Source organism: Colossoma macropomum, unplaced genomic scaffold (assembly GCF_904425465.1).
Source record: "Colossoma macropomum unplaced genomic scaffold, Colossoma_macropomum, whole genome shotgun sequence".
NCBI classification, from domain to species: domain Eukaryota; kingdom Metazoa; phylum Chordata; class Actinopteri; order Characiformes; family Serrasalmidae; genus Colossoma; species Colossoma macropomum.
Window position 1 is genome coordinate 6,508,235 of NW_023494804.1, and position 21,754 is coordinate 6,529,988.

General features: G+C 40.0%; 2 protein-coding genes across 4 annotated transcripts in view; one reads left to right on the plus strand and one right to left on the minus strand.

Moving 5' to 3' along the window:
• Window positions 1-257: 257 nt before the first annotated feature.
• On the minus strand, window positions 258-6,847 carry LOC118825264 (tsukushin-like). Of its 3 annotated transcripts, none has more exons than XM_036595867.1 (2): window positions 6,770-6,847; window positions 258-3,721 (listed from the first exon to the last, which is right to left on the minus strand). In XM_036595867.1, exon 2 carries the CDS (start codon window positions 3,711-3,713, stop codon window positions 2,670-2,672), a length of 1,044 nt encoding a protein of 347 aa, XP_036451760.1. In that variant the 5' UTR covers window positions 3,714-3,721; window positions 6,770-6,847; the 3' UTR covers window positions 258-2,669. The 3 variants fall into 3 exon arrangements, with proteins under 3 accessions (XP_036451760.1, XP_036451763.1, XP_036451761.1); XM_036595870.1 differs by having other exon boundaries at window positions 258-3,717; window positions 6,770-6,829; XM_036595868.1 differs by lacking the exon at window positions 6,770-6,847 and adding an exon at window positions 4,759-4,792.
• A 6,215-nt stretch (window positions 6,848-13,062) lies between these two features.
• Window positions 13,063-21,754, plus strand: part of LOC118824808 (ran-binding protein 3-like) — a 29,171-nt gene continuing 20,479 nt past the window's right edge. Inside the window, exon 1 of the mRNA XM_036595224.1 lies at window positions 13,063-13,483. Coding sequence (XP_036451117.1) covers window positions 13,300-13,483 — 184 coding nt within the window. The 5' untranslated portion in view covers window positions 13,063-13,299. The remainder of the gene's footprint in view (window positions 13,484-21,754) is intronic.

The window sequence follows — 21,754 nt, forward strand, 5'->3', positions numbered from 1 at the left end:
TGACTACTTGCATATCTTTCATCAAAAGACATACCAACAGGCCAAAGGAATGAAGAGGTGAGCCAAATGCCTCAAGAGCCTGAGTCTGGCAGACAAATTCACAGACGAAGAAAGAATTCACAGCTTTTAGCACAGAAAAAAAAACCCTGACATCAGATTTGACATTGCATTGCAGTTTTTATTTCCAGCATAGGATAAAACATTCTTTGGTATATGATATTTATCCACAAATACAAATGAAACCAAAGTTACCTGATATTGATTCATGTTTTAGCGTTGTGTTTTAGTAACCACATAGAAATACATGTACAAATACTATCAAACATAGCACTTTTCATCATAAAAACAGCAATTTCTGCCTGCAGAAGAGCCTTAGTCGGAATTATTAACACGCAAACTATTTACATCTGTTCTGAAACACATTCGAACATTGCACATATTAAAATACTAGCACAGTTGCATAGTTTCATACTTGAATGCAGGTTAAATGTAAGGTCAAAATTCCTGGATTAAGGAAAATAAGACAAAAGGCAAATATGCTCACAAATCCTCAGTTTTAGGGGCCTAAAACTAGCCTTTAATATTTTGTCCTGGTTATGTAATATTCTATGGCACAGCACTGCATCTGTCGGCCTCTTCAGCCAACAGAATTTGTGATTTTGTATACTTTGTGTTTTCATCATCAATGTCCTCTCACTACAATATCCAGAATGCATCACTTAAATATTTGATTCCCAGTGCGATGGCATTGGGAATCCCCCCACAGTGATAATAATCCACTCATGTAGAGGCCAATATATGCAGAGTTGATATCTGGCTTCCTTCTGCATTGGCCAGCTGTTGGAATACTAAACAAACCAACCAAAACATTATTTCAAATAGTCCACCGTCATGCATCCACTTTTCAAGGTCCTCCTTCTAGAGAGTTTTCCTAGTAGGTCTGAACGATTTTGGAAAAATATCCAATTACGATTTGTTTGGCCAGTATTGTGATTGTGATTTAAATGCATTTTCTATAAATTAATTTGCAGGTCTGTTTTTTGGCCAAAAAGAGCAGAACAGTTTCTTTTTCTGGAAGGAAGCTTAAATGTTGAGTGCATCAAACTAGTTGTGATGGTTGTGATGTCACATATACAGAACATGGGGTTTTTGCTGCCTCTGATTGGTGAACGCATCTACAGGTAGTTCACAGGCTCTGTGTTATTAGGCTAAAGTTTCTCCATTTAAAACTCATTCAGACACAAAAATTGTTGATAATGTATTCTATAATAAAAAATTGGATTCTTTCACAGGGCAATTTCGATATAAAAGTCTTTCCTAGTTTTTAAACCAAAATATCTCACTCTAGAGTCTACAGTCTCCGCTGTAGGAGGAGAGAAGGCATGTTTACGACACGTGGCAATGGTTACATTTATCATTTTGGCCAAAGTTTACTTTTAATGGGCCAGTTTCCCCAAACAGGAATTAAGCTTAGTGCTGGAATGGAGATTCTCTATTGAAAGGAAAATGCAGGCCAGGTCTAGGCTTCATCCCTGCCTGGGAAACCAAGGCTATGTGATGTAGTACATGCTTAAAGCATGACAGGTTCAAAATGGTTTGGATCAAGTTACTAGGAGTGTAACAACAGAACATACTGTATTGTAGTATTACATTTAGCATGCTGTTAACTCAGTTAGCACGTTAGATCAGTGCTTATTCGCTGCTAAACAACCAGTCCAACTGTGCCATTCTACAGCTTCAAATATTGCACTTTTGTAATATTAAATGCTCTAAAAACTGTAAATGGAAACATCAACATGTCAATACTTATTTTTGCTGTACAAATGAGAGTGAAGAAACTACCGTATCATGCTGGATTGAATGAGTAATTTGATTGTGGATAATATTCAAGAACTTGCCTGCAACCAGCAAGCCAGCAAATTAAACGGTAAATAATTTAAAAAGCCAAAGTTGGAGTAGCACTACATTACACACAGACCTCTGAAGTTGTCAGTCATTCTGTAGTCAGCATCATGCCCATATTGGGAACTCTGGTGTAATGAAAATAGTTGACACTGTTAAAAGCTGATGCATTATGCTTAAACTTGCATGGGCAGAAGTGTGAGTGGAAATCTTACAAGATCACTCAGCAGTCTAAACATGAATAATTGCTACATACATGCTACAAGCAAGCTAACACTAGAAAACCACCACACTTGACAAAGCTTTCTGGTTTGTGTGGGGTATTTTGGTGAGGTTGCCAGTCTTATCAGTTCAGTGCACAGCAATGTTAGCTTGCATGTAGCAATATTCATATTCTGACTTGTTAATGACCTCGTAATTCAGAGTATCCAGTGACAGTCAGAGGAGAAATATATACTGGACAAAACCAATTTTTGAAAAGGCTATTCATATAAAGGATTCAGCTTAGACCTGGAGTTCCTAATATCACCATGATGCCAACTACTGAATGATAACAGGACTTTAGAGGTCTATTTAAAGAGAAGCATGCTCATGAAGCTTGAAACTGAACAGCTACAAAGATAGCTCAATGTTTTATCAAGCGTTACACTGAATGCTAACAGTGAACCAAAGCCCTAATACTGCAAAGTGACCATTTAAAAAGAAAGGCACATGTTACACTCGAGAATGTTGATATTTAATTCATTTCCAGCTCAGGACATGCTAGATCACTGAACAACGCCAGTCACATCGCAGGTCAGCGCTTCCATGGTGTTACTCTGTCTGGCATGTCTATGAAATGGTTCTTGTTTGTGGACCTTCCAACAGTTCACTTTATCCCTCAGAACAATCCCCCTAATGCTTGGGAGGAGCTGTAGGATATTTGTGGGTAAAGACACAACTCCAGAGTCTGACATATTGAGCTCCTGTAACAGTTTAAGGCCACTGAAAACGTCTGGGTTCAATGATTTCAGTTTGCTGTTATGCGACAGGTCAAGCACTTGGAGGTTCTGAAGATCCTGCAAACTTTGAGGCTCGATTGTGTGTAACTTGGGCATCTCAGACAGAGAGAGGTGGACTAGATCCTTCAGACCAGCAAAACTCTGTTTATCAATGACAGAAATGGGGTTGTTAGCCAGGTTCAATGACCTAAGCGAGACATCCTGGAGTTCTGGTACTGAACTCAGCTGATTTCCTGCCAAATTAAGACTCTGTATGTTGGGAAGCTGTAGATGTGGAATCCTTGTAACAGCCCTTAACATATTATGAGACAGATCCACACTCAGAGGCCTTCCTTGGTTCCTGACGGCGAACACGTTCAGGTTAACTTCATGAATCTGGTTGTAGCTCAGATCCACCTCAGCGAGAGGCAGGCCAGTGAAACAACCCTCCATGAGGACCTCAATGTAGTTCTGGCTCAAATCTAGCGTCTCAAGATAGTGCAACTTGGAAAACATGCTGCCGTTCACAACAGAGATGAGGTTGTTGCTTAGGTCGAGGCTGGAAAGGGTTGTGTACCCCGGTCCGGAGAGCTCAGAGTCTTCGATGGAACGGATGCTGTTAGAAGAAAGATCCAGGGACAAGGTGTCCAAAGGAATCGCAGTGGGAACCATGCTTGGGCCCACGCCACTGCAGTCCACTTTGGTCAGGCTGAAACTACTGAATAATCCAAAGCTCTCAATCTCACACTGACATCTAGGGTGGCACATCTTCACTGCAGTGACATGGAGAATGAGCAGCAGGGCAAGGTTTCCTCCCAGATGGCTGCCCATTGTTCTGTCTTGAAAGAAGAGATTGCTTTTAGTGGCACGTAAATAGATGACAGCACAATACACCATCAGAAAGATTCTGGACCATTTGGTCATTTTAACACTTTAGCTTTGACACCTACGGCTCCTTAACATGGTGTGAACTAAACTACAAAGGCAGCTCTGGTGTGGATTGGTACTCAGTGAAGGCTGTCTCACAGCTCATTTTAGCCTAAGCAAATAATTTTTGGGTTATTAGCATATAGTTGTTACCACAGCATCTTGTTGGGTTTGCAGTTTTGTAGGTCAGTGGTTTGTTTAACCCAGTGGTTCTAAACCCGGTCCAGATTTTTTCCTAACTTGCAACACATAGGGATAGAACAAAAATGTGGACTAGCTGGGACCTGTTTGAGAAGCACTGATTTAACCTCTTAACCTCCATATCTGAAAACTGAAGTTTTCATCAGTCCACATACCCTCTGTGCTCATCTGAGTGCAAATCTGAAGACATTTTTCATATCAAACCAAATTTAATTGTGTAATCACTTAATTTACCATATTAAATGTAGTCTTTTGGATGCATAATGGGACCAAACCTACAGAACATTTAAATCTGATTGTCAATAAAGTGCTAAAATGACATCAAATGAGTGCTGTAATATGTTTATCCTCGGTATGACTACACAATTTCACCACTTTAGACCATTCAGAACAAGTAGTGTGGCATTTTCATATATTTATCACACTAAATGTAGTTCGGCTTATTCTCTTCAAGTATTTGTCATTGGTATGCTACAAAAACTAAAATGGAATGAAAACGGAGCCTGTAAATAAACACAGAAAAAACAGTTTCCATGCTTATTTACAGGCTTTGTTAGTACCCTACAAAAACCGAAATGAAGCCTGAAAATGAGCTCAGAAAATGCAGCGTTAACCTTGAAAACAAAGCTCGAGAACAAGCAGAGAAAATGCAGAGCATTAAAGAAGAATTCCACCAATTTCTACATAATTAAAGCTTGAAGATGTGACCAGAGTCATTCAGAGTGGTTTGATGTGAAATGCGTTCTACCTGAGGCAGGACTGTTCACAGTGGTGGTGATAGGAACCAGACATCTGAAGAGCTGAATGCCTTAAAAACAGTTTATGTAATAACTTCCTCACAGGAAGCTATTACATAAATGGGCATGACTACACTACCTGCCTGATGTCTGAGATAGTCTTTTACGATAGTTCTGAGATAAAGTTTTGGCTTAAAACCTACTTTCAAAATCCATTCAGGGCAGAGATACATACAGGGCAAAAAAGAAAACATTATTTTCTCCAGATTTACCACAATTTTACTATCATCAACATAGCATATAAAATCTCAGAAGACAGAGGTAGATTTACTGGTCATTTTGGGTAGTAAATAAAATGTTGTAGACGTCCTGACCCCTCGTTCACATCACCACCACTGTACAGAAAGAGTCAAAGGTTTCTCACCAACCCTCATCCTTCCTGCAGACTTCAGATCGAACTCTAATTGACACGATCCATCCAAGTACTGATTTCAGAAATCCTCGATTAGCTGAAGGAGGCTTGTTAGATTTAGGCAAAAGGTGAATCCTGCAGGAAGGCAGATCTCCAGGAGGAGGGCTGGTGACCACTGCTCTTCAACACACCAAACAAAGCACTCTAAATGACTTTGTTTACATCTCAAGGGCTGAATTATACAGAAATTCTGAAACATCAGTGGAATTACTCTTTACAGAGAGAGCTGTGCGCTCTGAGCTGCTTCTGTTCAGTGCATCAGACTCATTCTAACAACAAAATTTCAAAGATTATAACAGCTGAGAGTAAATATCTATGTGAATCTGAATAATACGTTTTACTTCAAAAGTACTCATCTTGCCCTGAACAAAATATTCCAAGGCTAGCCTTGCTGAAAGTTTTAGCACTCAGCATGGATGCCAGACGACAGAAAATCAATAAAAACATGTCAACCTAATGCTAATCATTTATTTTTACTCAATAATAATTACGGAAATAAACCACAATCAATTATTGCATTTTTACACACTCTAGTCTAACGATTTCTGAGAAGGTACTTGAGCTGACAACTATTTTTAATGTTTATATAAGCAAAAAGAATAAGAAAACAAATAAACAGCGAAGTAAATTTTCAATAAAAAAAAATAACCCAAATTCATAAAGGTATCATAATTCTGTTAGCATTTACATGTCAAATAATGACATATCTAAGTAGCCTAGGGTCTCCTGAAAATAATAACATGTGGTATGTGAGACTGTCTCATGTAAATGAAGTTGTACCTGACCAAAATACCAACACAATAACGCAAAATTACCTCAGGTTAGACATTGCGATATGGCGAAATGTAATATCATGATACTTTAGGAGGTTTTTTGACGAGAAGTAATATTTACTTGTTCTGACAACCTTTTTCTCATAACTTATAACAGACAAAGAAATCCCACATTTTAAAAAATACTATGAATCCTGTATTCAACATTTCACACCATTGAATCCAATTAAATACGACCTTAAGCATCAACCTTTGCTGTCGTTTTAATAAAACAAGAAGTTGGGACGTGTTTTTAAGTACTGGCGATATCCACGACATGCTCAGCAAAGCATATTGTGAAATATCGCGATGTAATTTATCACGATAACGATAAATAGTCTCATATTGTCCAGCTCTACCTTAAGTGTTAATTTAAGGCTAACGCTATTGCTAACGTTGAGTAAACAGACACATTTTCAGCCGTTAGGGACTTCAATTCTGTGCCTTCACACTAACCTGAAGTCAGCTTCTGATTCTCATTGGCCAGCTTCTTGTTCGAATTGTCCCGTTCCACCTTAAATGGCACAGTTAGTGTCACTTTGAATGTAACTGCTTCACTATTTAAGGTGGAACGGGACAATTCGAACAAGAAACTGGCGACTAAGAAGCCAACTTCAGCCTCGTCGCCTTCACTCACTCTCTCCTCCCGCCTTAGGAGCAGTTTGACTCTTTTGAGGAAAAACAGCGACCGTTAAACCAAACCGAACCGAACCGAACTCACGTTTCCAGACCACTCACCGTTTGAAGCCCCCGCGAGTGCATTCCGTTAAGTTTCTCGCCGCATCTTTACGTGCTAGTGTGCAGACTCAGTTCGCTTTCATTGGCTACAACCGCAGGCGCCGTTTGGCCAATCACAGGAAAGTTCTTCGATGACGCATCAGCACCGCCGCTGGAATGGCCCCGCCCACTCACGTGCTGCAACTTTCCAGTTAAGAAAACTATATTATTTTAAACATTAAAACTCATAAAATCAAATTAAATTAAAATAAAAGAGCTACACACATTAATAACGGTAGGAATTTAGTTGCATCCACCAAAGACTAATTAATAGTACCGCAAGAAAACTTTTTAATAACACTAATCTTTATGTATATACCACTTTTTTTGAAGTGCTCCATTAAAGAGTGAAGTCCAAACAGACGCAGAAAAAACACAAAAATAATAATAAAATACTATTAAAAATAGAATGTAAAAGCATTTGAGAGGAACATTAAAGGGCCTGTATCATAACAAAACTGAATCTTGGAGTTTGATGTCACAAAAACAAACATCTATTCAGCCTAGGAGCAGTTTAGCTCCGCTCACTCACGGTGAAGTTAGGAGTATTTTAGTCCTCACTGATTCATGAACGAGGCACAATACAGGGCAGCCAATCAGAGCAGAGATGATTTACATATATCAGTCTAAAAGGCACAGTAACAAAAACAGCCTGTTTAATTCTAAGGGATACAGAATTAATATGGTTATGTAGTTTTGAATTACGACTGTTTGATACATACAAACATTATAAACAGACATCAGAGGGAAAAAAAGTCAGTGCAAGAGGAATGTATAAATTACACTGATTATAGATTAGTGACATAGGTGTCGTTTACGTACAAATAAGTATTTTGTGCCTCATTACTTTTATTTTTCTTTGTTACAGTCCATCGTGAAGCTAAACATTTATCATCCCATGTTAATATGTTGCCAGTTCTGAAACTGTAATAACTTACCATATAGTCAGTTTACTGAATTGGTTTGTTGATGAAGGTAAAGTAAGGCAATGTCCACTAGATGTCCCCAGAGTTCTGTCTGACCACTGGGCTTCTGTTCCTGTGCACATAGATCACATACATCTACTTAAAACAAGATCATTGCTGTAAACAAAGTGGTTTAGGTTATTTAACTGGATGTAATTTAAATGATAGTATAACACAAACTGTATCAGTGTTATTCTTTTTAAATAGCAAAAATACACCATATAAACCCAAAAAATGTATCTGATAATATGGACATATAATCCAGTAGTCCGATGCATGTTTGCACGTGTATACTTGTCCAGGGAACCATTGATCATACTGTGAACTGTAAGGAAAGCTGTGAAAATGAAGACCAAATAACATTCTAAGGAAAAGTTATAGATCTGCACAAGATAGGAAAAGGCTACAAAATAATATCTGGGTGTATAATATCTTTAGATTTCCCAGGGAGTGCTGCTAGATCAATTTTGAAGAAATTAAAGCTGCGTCATTCCACTCAGCCACTGTCTAGACAAGGCTGTCCCTCAGCACCAGAGCAAGAAGGGACTCTATGAGGGAAGCCACAGAGGCCAACAATCACAGTAATGCCAGCAGCAGTAATACCAGCCAATCAGCACTTAGCATTTAATTACTAATACTGAGTGCTGACTGGTTAGCATTATTGCTACTGAATGCTGATTAGTTAGCATTATTGCTACTGAATGCTGATTGGTTAGCATTACTGCTACTGAGTGCTGATTAGTTGGCATTACTGCAACCGAGAGCTAATTGTTTGGCATTACTACTACTGAGTGCTGATTGGTTAGCATTATTGCTGCTGAGTGCTGATTGGTTGGCATTACTGCTGCTGAGTGCTGATTGGTTAGCGTTACTGCTACTGAGTGCTGATTGGTTAGCGTTACTGCTGCTGAGTCCTGCTTGGTTGGCATTACTGCTACTGAGTGCTGATTGGTTAGCATTATTGCTGCTGAGTGCTGATTGGTTGGCATTACTGCTACTGAGTGCTGACTGGTTAGCATTACTGCTACTGAGTGCTCATTGGTTAGCGTTACTGCTACTGAGTGCTGATTGGTTAGCGTTACTGCTGCTGAGTGCTGATTGGTTAGCATTACTGCTGCTGAGTGCTGATTGGTTGGCATTACTACTACTGAGTGCTGATTGGTTAGCATTATTGCTACCAAGTGCTGATTGGTTGGCATTACTGCTACTGAGTGCTGATTGGTTAGCATTACTGCTACTGAGTGCTGATTGGTTAGCGTTACTGCTGCTGAGTGCTGATTGGTTGGCATTACTGCTACTGACTGCTGATTGGTTAGCAACTGCTGCTGAGTGCTGATTGGTTGACATTACCAATACTGAGTGCTGATTGGTTAGCAATATTGCTACTGAGTGCTGATTGGTTAGCATTATTGCTACTGAGTGCTGATTGGTTAGCATCGCTGCTACTGAATGCTGATTATTTGGCATTACTGCTAATGAGAGCTGATTGGTTAGCATTACTACTATTGAGTGCTGATTGCTTAATGTCACTGCTACTGAATGCTGATTGGTTGGCATTACTGCTACTGTGTGCTGATTGGTTGGCATTACAGCTTCTCAGTGCTGAATGGTTGGCATTACTGCCACTGAGTGCTGATTGTTTGTCAAACTGATCAGCTAACTGCCTAAGTAAATATATAACAGCAGTATAGAAATATTCATGTTCTCTTCCGTGTTCAGAAAACTGGTTAATTTGGAACTATGATTTCACACAAAACTCTGTATCATTTTGGAGTTGCTCGGGAGTGCCCTCTAGCAGAAGACATTTTATAATGGCAGCTCTTCTCATTATACATTCTCTGATGGAATCTCTTCACTGAAGATCTTTACTCATCTAGCGTGAGGAACAGGGCGGCAAAAATCATGGCTGACCCCTCAGACCCTGGTCACTGTCTCTTCCAAACGTTTCCATCTCAGCAGAGATCAGGAATGAGAGCTCTAAAGATTCTGACCAACCGTTCACAGTTCCACAGCTTCTTTCCCCAGGTCATCATCCTAAACACCGACACTTCTCACATCCCTCTGCTTTAAACTGCTGCACATTCACTTTATTACACACATTACACACACTGTAATGTACATTATCACCGAATATCCCATGCCACAATTCTTCTGAAGAAGAACCTTTTCCACTTTAGTCAGTCACATATGCACTTTCATGTATTGTAATATACATATATTATAAATATACTTACATTCATATTAGCTCTATTAGCTCAATTTTGACTGTACATACTGTTTATATATACTTCAATACTTGGTTTTGACTACACTTAACTCTCACTGCACATCAGTTGTACTACTCAGATTGTATACTGTATATTTATTTATTTATACATATTGTATTATTTTCTATATTTATTTCATTGGATTTCATTTTATGTTGACACCTGCATTAAAAGAACTTCCTTGTACATCTGATACTTGATGAGCAAAGATTTTGATAAAGATTCTGACTCTTGAGAGAATTCGAAAGATTTGTACTTTCGCAGTGTGGACAGCAGTGCCACCATGTGACAAAGACAGTGAACTAACCAGCACCAGCAAGAATCCACCAGAAACTAACATGATTTTTATGAATTCAGTGTAGTTTGTATTTTGGTGTGTTTTCAATGTGTCAACACAGAATAACTGACATATTCTTTGTATTAATGCTTATTATTGACATATTAACCTATTAATGTGTCTTTATTTTGCACTGTCTTTATGTTCTCTGAGCTCACTTGATGCAAATCTGAAGAACATTTTCAAATCAAATCAAACCATATCACCAAAAAGATTTTTGTCATATTATTTTTTCATATTAAACTTTTCATCCTAAGTGATAACTGATTTTTAACATTCAATTGTACATTGATCAGCCATAATATTAAAACCACCTGCTTGTTTCTACACTCATTGTCCATTTTATCAGCTTCATTGACCATATAGGAGCACTTTGTAGTTCTACAATTACAGACTGTAGTCCATCTGTTTCTCTGCATACTTTGTTACCCTGTTCTTCAATGGTCAGGACCCCCACAGGACCCCCACAGGACTACCACAGAACTATTCTATACAGAACTGGACAGCAGTAATGGATTGATGGAGAATGTGTTGTATGTAGGTCTATGTAACACCTTTTTGAAAATGGTTCTGTTTGGCACCAAAAAAGGTTCTGTTATTGTTACGATGTCTAGCTTGTAAAAACAGAGAAGAACACTTTTTTGGTGCTATATAGAACCACATTCTCCATCGATTTGAACCATTTGACCATGCAAAGAACCATTTAAGCATGAAATGGTTCTAAATAGAATTCATGGGTCTAAACTGAACCATTCCCTTTACTAAAGAACCCTTGAAGAACCATCTTTTTTTAAGAGTGTACTGCACTTTAATTACAAAATCAATACAATTTAATTACAAAAGTTAATAATGTAATACTACAATCATTAATAATAAAAATATCAGACAGCAAATTTATAAATAGCCTGAAAGATTCTGTAACCTGTAAATTACCTCGGAATCAGACTAAAATCTATAAATATTATCACAACAAACAACTTTCCAAAAACCGAATGGTCATCCAGATAATATATGATGTAACCCGAATGCTTTAAAGCTGTCTGAACCCAAATGCTCAGTGAATCAGGCTGCCTCAGGACCAACCCAGCCAAGGCCGGTATAAACAGACATATTTATAGCCTCAGACTACAGGAGCAGAAGTTCAGTGCTGTGAGTCTTCGCCCCAGCAAGACACGTCTGTCTCCACCCGTATTCCGGCTAACTCCACCTCCTATGTTAGGACAAGACGGGACAGACAGATCAGGCAGTCAAAGTGCCGAAACAACAACAGAAAATGCAGTAGAACTATGAAAATGGCATTAAACTAGAACTAGTTCAAAATGAATTTAAAACAGGCTGACTATGATTAGTTATTACCCGCGGCTTCATTTAAACACGAACTGCTATCCAATCCAAGCGCCCGATGCAGGAAAACAGGTGGGAATAAAAAGAGCTCCACAGTGGAAAATTCCGCACGGCCTTAGTGCGCATGCTCACGAAGCCAGTCCGTTTCGTTCACTGCGTCATTGTTGGATCACGTGACAGAGCAAGACCAGTTGGAGCCAGTCAGCAGAGCCGGGAAAAGCAAAAACAACACGTCAACAGCGAACAGGCCTCCATACAAAACCGCTACTGAGCTAACGGGGCTCAGCACGTTAATATTGCACAAATAGCAGTGGTTCTCATACATTTGGAGCGGCGGAAATAAAGTCTCCAGCCACCCAAAATGCAGCACTGCAGCAGTTTATTTCTAACATGTTTAGAGACAGTTTGTTTCAGGTTTTAGGCTAAAATGCCAAGCGATCCTGCACATACAATAGATCAGGTTCCTTCTCAATCAGAACCAGCACCTCCTTGATTTTGCACTCATTGTCCATTTTATCAGCTCCACTTATCATACAGGTGCACTTTGTAGTTCTACAGTCACAGACTGTAGTCCATCAGTTTCTCTGCACACTTTGTTAATTTGTTTATTAGTGGTCAGGACCCCCACAGGACCACCACAGAGCAGGTATTATTTGGGTGATGGATCATTCTCAGCACTGATGTGGTGGTGTGTTAGTGTGTGTTGCGCTGGTGCGAGTGGATCAGACACAGCATTGCTGCTGGGGTTTTAAGCACTGTGTCCACTCACTGTCCACTCTATTAGACACTTCTACCTTGTCAGTCCACCTTGTAGATGTAAAGCCAGAGACAATGGCTCATATATCATTGTACAGTTTGTGTTGGTCATCCTCTAGTCCTTCATCAGTGGTCACAGGACGCTGCCCACAGGACGCTGTTGGCTGGATATTTTTGATTCTCAGTCCAGCAGCGACACTGAGGTTTTTAAAAACTCCAGCAGCACTGCTGTGTCTGATCCACTTAACACACACTAACACACCACCACCATGTCAGTGTCACTGCAGTGCTCTGTGGTGGTCCTGTGGGGGTCCTGACCATGGAAGAATAGCATGAAAGGAGGCTAATAAAGTGTGCAGAGAATCCCTGCCTAGAGCCAGTGGAGCTTATAACATGAACAATTTATATATATATATATATATATATATATATATATATATATATATATACATACACGTGTGTGTGTGCGTGGGGTGTGTGTTTGCCTCGCTTGCAGGGTACATTTGTACGCGTGCCAAACCACACGCTACCGATGCCCCGCCCACAGTTCCCGTTGCCACGCCCACCCGCCCACGAGCGTTCATTGACATATTTCCTCCTGACAGGACGCACGTTTGGTTCACTGTCACTGCCAGAAACGGCTTGTTCCGGAGTCGCTGAGCGTTTGGATTAACTTGACACCCAACAGCAGCGACTCTCACCGTCATTGTGCTGCATTTGCCACGTTTTTGTTTTTATTTAATCCCGTTTTAACCGCCTTGCTCGTCAGTGTGTTGAACGCTGCTGCAGTTGTAGAGCAGCGCTGAGCAGAAGCTGGGGGTAATGAGAGGAACTCAGCCTCTAGCAGCCTCCGATGCAGCGTGTCCCGGGTTGATGTCTCTGTCTACGGGCTTTCCAGCGTCTCCGCCCTCCGGTAGAGCCTCATTATCTACCGGAGCTGCAGTGGATGACCCTGGCTCTCCTGCTGCCCACTGTGGACGGGATGGTGTCTATTCCACACCTCAAGGTAAGCAGTTGTTTTACCCAGAGGACACTGAAGGTCTTTTCCAACTTCTGTTTAAGCAGTTCTGAAGTTGCTTTGTAATGCAGTATTGCGCAAACAGACAGCACTTGATTAGTGTTGGAAGATCCAGCACTGTCAGTCTGGCTATATTCACTAGTTATACAGCTGATTGTAATCAAAACTGATCCTGATTCCAGAGATGATTAACTGCATTTTCAGTCATTGCACATAAGCAATGACAGATTGATGTAACAGTTCATCTGCAGATCACATTTGCACAGCCGTAGTGACCTCTGCACGACTCAGTGAGAGATATCTGGACAGTATACACTTACTCCTTTTGCACTTCAGCACAGATCAGATTGGTCACAGTCACTCACCTATTGCCCTGGACTCTTCATGTCCAGTGGTGTATCGGGCATTGTGGGGGGCGTGATCGTATTGTCACTTACCAGGGCTTTAAATGTCACTTTTTTGATTGTTTTGTTGTGATTTTTAGGAATTTTTTGCATAAATAATTCTGATCAACTGGAAATATATATAAAAACACACAAAATACATTAATGTGTCTGTGTCTATACATTAGATCTATATTGTATCTACACAGTAGATACACATTTTCAATAAAACTGTGAAAATTAAAATGGAATTTGGCCACTTTTTATGTTTAAGATAGCCAAAGAGTTTTTTTGCGTGAAAAATCAACACACATTGTTGAATATAACATATAAAATATCAATTTTGATTGATTCTAACAGTCCAAACTCCATAACGCCACCTTCAGATGCATTTTTGCAATGCTGTTATTTACTACATAGAAGCAACACTGGCCAACTGCATCTGTTCCATTAATTCTACACTTCTCCGTAAGCACAGCCACTGCCATCTAACTCTTAATGCCAGTCCAGCGCTCTCAATTACCAGTTGGTGAGAAGTATGATATGAGAACATGAGCTCAGGAGAAGTCAGTCAAGAGATGATTAGTCAGGAGGGACAGTTTCGCTTGCTGGAGGTGTCACAAGCCGCTTATGAAAATGATGACTGGATCAAGGCAGCCTAATCCACCTCCCTCAGAACAGTGGCGGGAGCCTGTCAGCTCTGGTCTGGGACAGGGTTCTGCCCCTCCCTTCCCAAAAAGATCAAGCAGGTGTTGGCTCGCTGACGCATCTGGATCATTTCTCACAAGTTCACCCTGATATTGCTCCCTGATAAACTGTCAAATTGTCAGCAGGTCTTTGCCTTTATAAAATGTGCTTGAAGGCCTTCTGCGTTCTGGATGCAGCTATGAAACATAAAGCTTTTGTCCCCTGAATGGTTCCGTCAGTGTACGAAACACCCCCTGGTATTAAGGGCGTCCCATGTTGACTAGCTGCTAACTCACTCGCCATAGTGACACTGATCATAGCTTCAATGGCAGCAAATATTTGGTTTAACAAATCTCCTTTTAGAAATGCTCTTTTCTAGTTTGCGCTCTTCCACACATTCATTAAGATCTTAGACGTCTCTTTTGTCTTCGGTTTGAGAAATGAGTAACAGTTCACCCTTTCCACCAGTTTTCAGATCTACAAATATGTTTCAGCATACTTTGAAGTCTTTCTAAGATATGAAGGACCATCTTGGTGAACCAGTTTGGTACATTTCTACACTGAGGCAGACTAGTGCTGCATCTCTAGTCAGTTAAGAGTACCAGAGACAGAAGTTGGCCAATTGGCAAGAGAAGCAGTTAAAGAATGTCCTTTCCCTGAATCTTTAGAATTTTGAATTTGAGACATTCAGGAGATCCAAAAGGTTCATTAGAGAGTCCTGGACCCCTCATGACCCCCATGTTTCACACCTTGGGTTCCGTTCAGTTCTTGGCAGTCTGGAGGCCACAGCAATGAAGGTTGTTTTAAAAGATTTGAGGAAGATGTGGTGTATAGCATTACAATAGGTTGCTTCAAGTTCATGACCACCAAGTCATGAATGTCCCTTTACAGTAGTGGTGATCCATGACTATTAGATAGACCTTCAGTTCGGATTATAAAAGACTGAACTCAGTCAAAAAGGATTAAAAAACATCTCTAAGATAATGCAAATTCCACCTAGCGCCTATGTGACTTTCTAGTAACGTTAGTACTTTGCTAACAGCAATTCATATGAACATATCTAACATCTGATTGCTCATATTTACAATCAGTTGCTCATAGTCACAATCAATGGCGTATCTAGGACTTCAAGAAGGCCTAGAGTGGTGTTGTTCTAACAAAATTGGTCCAGCCATTGTAAATCAAAATGTGATTAGTTGATTCCTATGTTACTTCCAACTTATGTTAGTGGTTAATCTGACATATTAGGCCTTCGGTTCAGCTCCTAAAGGCCTGATCAATGAGAGGGCTCTTCTCTAGAAGGCCCTGAGAGTTCCTTACTGCTTTATAGTAAACCAAAGAAAAGAGTTTAAATGAGTTTTATCTGTTGCAAGCATGCCTACTTCCCTCCTACAGTGGTGCTGCAATAGCCTCATGAGTGAGAATTTCCGGTTTAAAGCCCAACCTGCTACCTTCTAATGATGTATCTTGAAGATGGGAGGAAATTTTGAAAAAACATTTGGGATTCCCAATGGTGGTATGATATATTTGTGTTATGCATACTGGGTTGCCAAAAGGATACAAAATTGTGAATTCAGTTAAACCATTGAGGTTGATGAATATGATGCTGTGCTGCATAATATTACATAACATGACAAATAACACTTAAATACTAGTTTTAGGCCAGAATGTCCATTTAAGTGTCAGAGATCGGTAAGGTATATATGCCAGACCTTCCAGTGTATTCTGACTTTACTTCCATGTCTTTTTGCTCTGATGTAGGGATCATGTTTTAGGAATTTAGAGAACCATATGGTGGAACTCCTGCTTTGCAGCATTCTACAAATTACATAACCCTTTAAAATCTCAGGCTTGTTACATAATAAGGCTTATTATTCAGTAACTACTTGGACTTCAGTGCAAACTGGTTGAGCTATTCTTAGGTTATAGGAGCATGTAATAAAACTTTGGGCTCACCGGTGTGCCCTGGCCATTTAACTGGTTAAATGAATATAAGAACTCTAACACTTCTGGTTCCTTAAAAATTTAGTTCCTCATGGCCTAAGTAATGAGAGGGCTCATTTCATTAGGCCTTCTCTGAAGGCCGAGGAGGCTCCAAGGGTTCCTCACTGTTTTACAGTAAACAGAAGAAAAGAGATTAAAGGGGCTTTACCTGCTGTAAACATGACTAATCGCCTCATACAGTGGCAGCTGATAGCCTCAAGAGTATGAATTTCTGGTTTAAAGACTAGGAAAACCCGCGTCTGATGATGTATCTTGAAGGTGGGAGGAAATTTTGAAAAACTAGTACTTTGGAGTGGATTCAAGAGGCAAATTTTCCATTTTTTCCATTTTTCCTGTATTTATTAGCCTCTGCATCAGTGAATTTCTTTATCAATGTGAGGAGGATTTCCAGTGACCTTCAAATAATGCATACTGGATTGCAAAATGGACCCAAATTTGTGAATTCTGTCAAACCAGTGAGGCTGAGGGGTACGATGCTGTTCTCCATAACATTACATAACATGACAGATAACATATCAGCTTTAGGCTGGGATGTCCATTTAAGTGTCAGAAACCTGTAGGGTCTGTATGCCAGAACTTCTGATGTATTCTGACTTTACATCCGTGTATTTCGATGCTTATACAGGGATCATATTTTGATCAGAATTTAAAGAACTATATGGTGGAACTAATGCTTCATGTTTCTTCATTGAGGTTCTAGCTGAAAAGATCATACTTTAAATTTTGCAGCTTTCTACAATTTACTTAAATGGTCAAAAGAAGCCTGAAAGTTCTGGTTGACCAACACTGATAGTCAGTACTGCCAGCTCAACCTCAGCAATCATGCTCAAATGCTATATGGAGCAACATAAGATACTCCTATGATACGATATATACAATGGCTAGTCGGTTCGTATGGAAGAATCCACACTCTGTAACTGTAGCGTTCATATAAGGAGGTTGTTGGTAGAGCCGCGCATTCCATTCGCTGTATCGGCCCTTAGAATAGACCGCGAGAGGCCCTTTTTTGCGTGTACAGTTTCCTCACGTCCCACTCGTCGCTACATGTGGATCAGGCTGAGAAGAAGAAGAGAGAGAGCGCTCGCTGCCAGACGTGCTTTAAAAACAGTGCACGGTTATTTTGGGGCATGAACTATATCTCTGATCAATGTGCTCGAGTCGTAACTTCTGCAAGAGCCCATAACATCTTCTTATTCATGGCACAATAGCATGCTGGGCATGTTGTAATGGATGGTGTTTGTAGTTCTTGCCGACTTTCAGTCCCCTCGGAACGCTGACGCTACAAACAAAGAGATCTTGCAGAACTTCTCTAAGTAAATGCAGCTGCAGTGGGCAGGACTAAGCTGTTGTCATTGTTCGTGTTTGGCCTCAGAAAACATTAAGAAAACCTCTGGAGCCACAGCAGGCCTGCGGCCAAGCGCTGTGTGAAAGCGGCCTGTTGTGCAGAAGAACATAAGGCAATAGGGAGCAGTCAGAACAGGCAGTATGGGGGGAAATCATTGTTGAGCGATGGCCATGAGCGATGGATGTGGAGGCAGCTGCTGCGTCTAATGCTGTGGGGCAAGATTGTTTTTCCTGCCCCTCTTTCGCCCCCTCCCTCCATCCTGAAACCTCAGGAGTGATCTGGCTGAGGCCAGAGCGGCCTGGTCTGCGTCAGTGGGCATAGTGTGGTCCCCCTTCTCCCTTCACCAGGCAGCGAGTAGCGAACTAAGCGGGTGGAGATCAAAAGTTTGGAATTGCTTGTAATGTTAGGTGTTGTTTTTATTCAGTACAGACTATAAATTTAATAAATGAAAATATAATAAACGAATCACTCATATTCAGGACCTCATGTTTTTGGGGTTACTTGAATTGAGAGAAGCAGAAAATGCTAAACCAACTTCTAAGACTGAACTTTGGAGGTATGGAAAAATATCAATGGACACACTACATACTGAAAGAAACAATATTATATTTACTTCTCGAAGCTTCTGTTAAATATATGTTTTCTGCTTTTTGTGCTGTTGTTGTATATGAAATAATGCGCATTATTAACATAACAAGTGACTTCCAAACTTTTGAACGCCAGGGTAAGTGAGGGCAAAGTTTCGGAGAGCTCAGCTGCAGCTGGCATTAAACTTTACAGCGCATTCAGGATCTGCCAGAAAGAAGCTCTTTCACTTTTTTATGGACCAATTACGTTTCTACCCTGCCAAGTACACAGAGAGCAGAACAAGGCGGAACAAGTGAGAACTGGCTTTGACTGGAGTGTTTGGGGGGGCGGGGGACTTTCTCAGAGACATACAATCAACTCACAAGTTACTATGCATGAGAAACATAATAGATTCTTAGATTCATCAGGATTTTCTGATGAAAGATTCTGAAACAAATAAAAATGTCATAATTGGACTTTTTTTATAGGCTCTGCATTTCCACTTCTAAAAAATAAACACTTGCATTATAAAGAGACACTATCAAGCATAAAGCTGTGGCACAGCCCAGCTTGTAGAAGGAAACATACAGGATCTCATTGATTCATGCATGTTTTCAGTCACAAATTGGTCACATATTTCATGCATACATACATACATGTACAAACATTTGGACAACCCTGGTCAAAGGACATGTTTTGTTGATTTTCTGAATAAAAAGAAGTTAACACATCCTCTACATAAAACACATATAAATATGGCATTTTCTGCAAATATTAGCACAGAATCTTTATTTATTTGTGTTTAATATTTTGGAAAAAATAAAACATATGCCATCACTTTTGCACAGGCCATATTTTATGTTCAATATTTACCACAATAGTTTAAATTCAGCAAATAAACAGTAATTGTGCATTAAAATGTGCAGAAGTGTGTTCCCTGTAGAGGAGGTGTTCACTTATTTTCATTTAGCAAATCAACAAAACATGTCATTTGACCAGCTTAAACTTTTGCATATGGCTGTATATGAAGTGTATATGAAACCATAGTAAACATGACTCTATGTATGAATTTAGATTTGTATAACCAACAGCTAACTGGCTAAAAGGCTAAGCCAGTAATATTCAGGGTAAGGTTTTAGGTTTAACTGAAAGATTTACAGTAAAATTGTGAAATTTCTTGATTATTTAGTATCTGTCGCTGAATTCCAAAGCACCTCCGCTATAATGATGGAAAACACATATTTTTATATGCAACGCATGTGGACATGGTCTTGGAACTCAAGCCTGTGTAGCAGTCTAGCAGTGTAGCAGTTTCTCCAGCAAGGGGGCGCTATTAGCACACTTTTGTGTCATTTAAAGAGAGAAAACAGCTATGAATCCATTATGTAGCTACATTAGCCTCATAGCATTAAACATAAATTATAAAACAGGTCTTGGCCGATCGACTACATTTGGGGTAAGGACACAAATGTAAAGGCCTGTATTTGATGTTTGACTGATCTGTATTGAGGACCAAATGACTGCCTGCTGCTATAACTCGCCAGGTGAAGTTGGCTTGTGCTGCATGAGCGCAATCATAATGGTACAGGAATAGAACAAAGCTTAGATGCTTTTCCATTTTAATCTCCTTGCAGTTCCGATTTAAGGCTCGCTCATGTGAGGGAATGACGTGTGACTCAGCTGCCTGTCATTTTCAGCTGAAAGCTCTTGACCTTGGAGCGACAAAGCCGCCGCTGGCCCGCAGCTGATGTGCGGACTTACAGACACACATCGCGTCCTGCCCACTCAGGCTGTCGCTGTCACAGGGATATTATGCCATACCATGTGAGGGCTTAAACTAGAGGAAGTGTTAGCATATACAGCACTGTGCAAATGTCAGAGCACCCTTCTTTTATATAATGCTCCATCAAAAAAGGTCATTAAGTTATTCATTTTTTAGTGTCAAAAACGGCAGAAAACTATATATTTAACAGAAAATTACACAGAAGCCTCAACAGCTACATAAATATCAAATGTTTTATTATTTAGTGTGTCCACTTTTTACTAAGTTTTACTAAGTCTGTTTTTCAAAGAAATCTGCAGAGACATTTTTACACAGTTTCAAAGTTCAGTCTTAGAAGTTGGTTGCATTTTCTGCTTTTTGCAATCCAGCATTCAGGGATGTTGAAGTCTGGACTCTGGGTTGGCCAGTCCATTGTTCTGAGAACACCAGCAGCTTCTTTGTTGGATTTACAAACAAGTCCCTCACAATTATTACACAGTCGCCTATTTGCAATCACTTGAGATGATTGCAGTTAATTAAGCTGACTGTCATTTACAATAATATTAGGCTGCAACAAGCAAAATGAATTGGGTGTGTTGGGTTGAAGAAAATTGCATTCGTTGAGGCACATCATGGATCTTTCATAAACAAAAACATTCTACAGGGAGATTCATTCAAAAGAGGCCCAGAATATTCTGTACTAACTCTCCCTAGGATGAAGCAATCTGAACAAAACGTGCAATGAGCTCCTCAGTATATGGAGCTTCGAACAAGCCGGGATGCCCCTGCGTTGGAGTGATGAGGTAGGTGCCGGACAGGCATCGCAATGTTTAACTTCCGTTTGCAACTTCGGGTGCAGACCCCCGTACCCCTTCATGTGTCTGGCAGAAAACAGATCACTTCCAGCATTGCATGTAATGCAATTGATTACATAAACCTCAAGGTATGTAGCGTATTTTTTGGTTCAGACTGCTTCACCCTAACGGGAGTTACAACAGAATATCCGAGGCCTCTTTCGAGTGAATCTCCCTGTACCTTCTACCTTGGTACTCTAACATATTTAGAGGGCAGCAAAAGTAATGTTTGTTTACTTGTTGGCTATGTAGCCAATTCTAATGTTTTGAGCAAGTATGCTAGCCAAAGAAAAACTCTCAAGAAAAAATATGAGCTTTGCTTAACTACACATGATTCGGTGTTATTGAGACATTTGTGCAAGAGTGTGTGTGTGTGTATGTGTGTGCATAACAGTGTGGTGTATCGATTCAACAGTAGTACCTGTGTTAGCTACTAAGTAAACACAGCTAGGAAACAAGATGGCTAATAAGCCAATTTGGCCACTTTACGAGATGCATACAATGAACAAGAAAAGACAATTAAAAAGTTAATTGCAATTATTTTTATGTTATTCGTCAGGTATTTTTTCATGATTGAAACAGCCCTATTTGCATATGTTTTGTCTATTTCCTTTTCTCAGTAAGAGCTTCTTGACAGATACACATCCTTTCAGACCC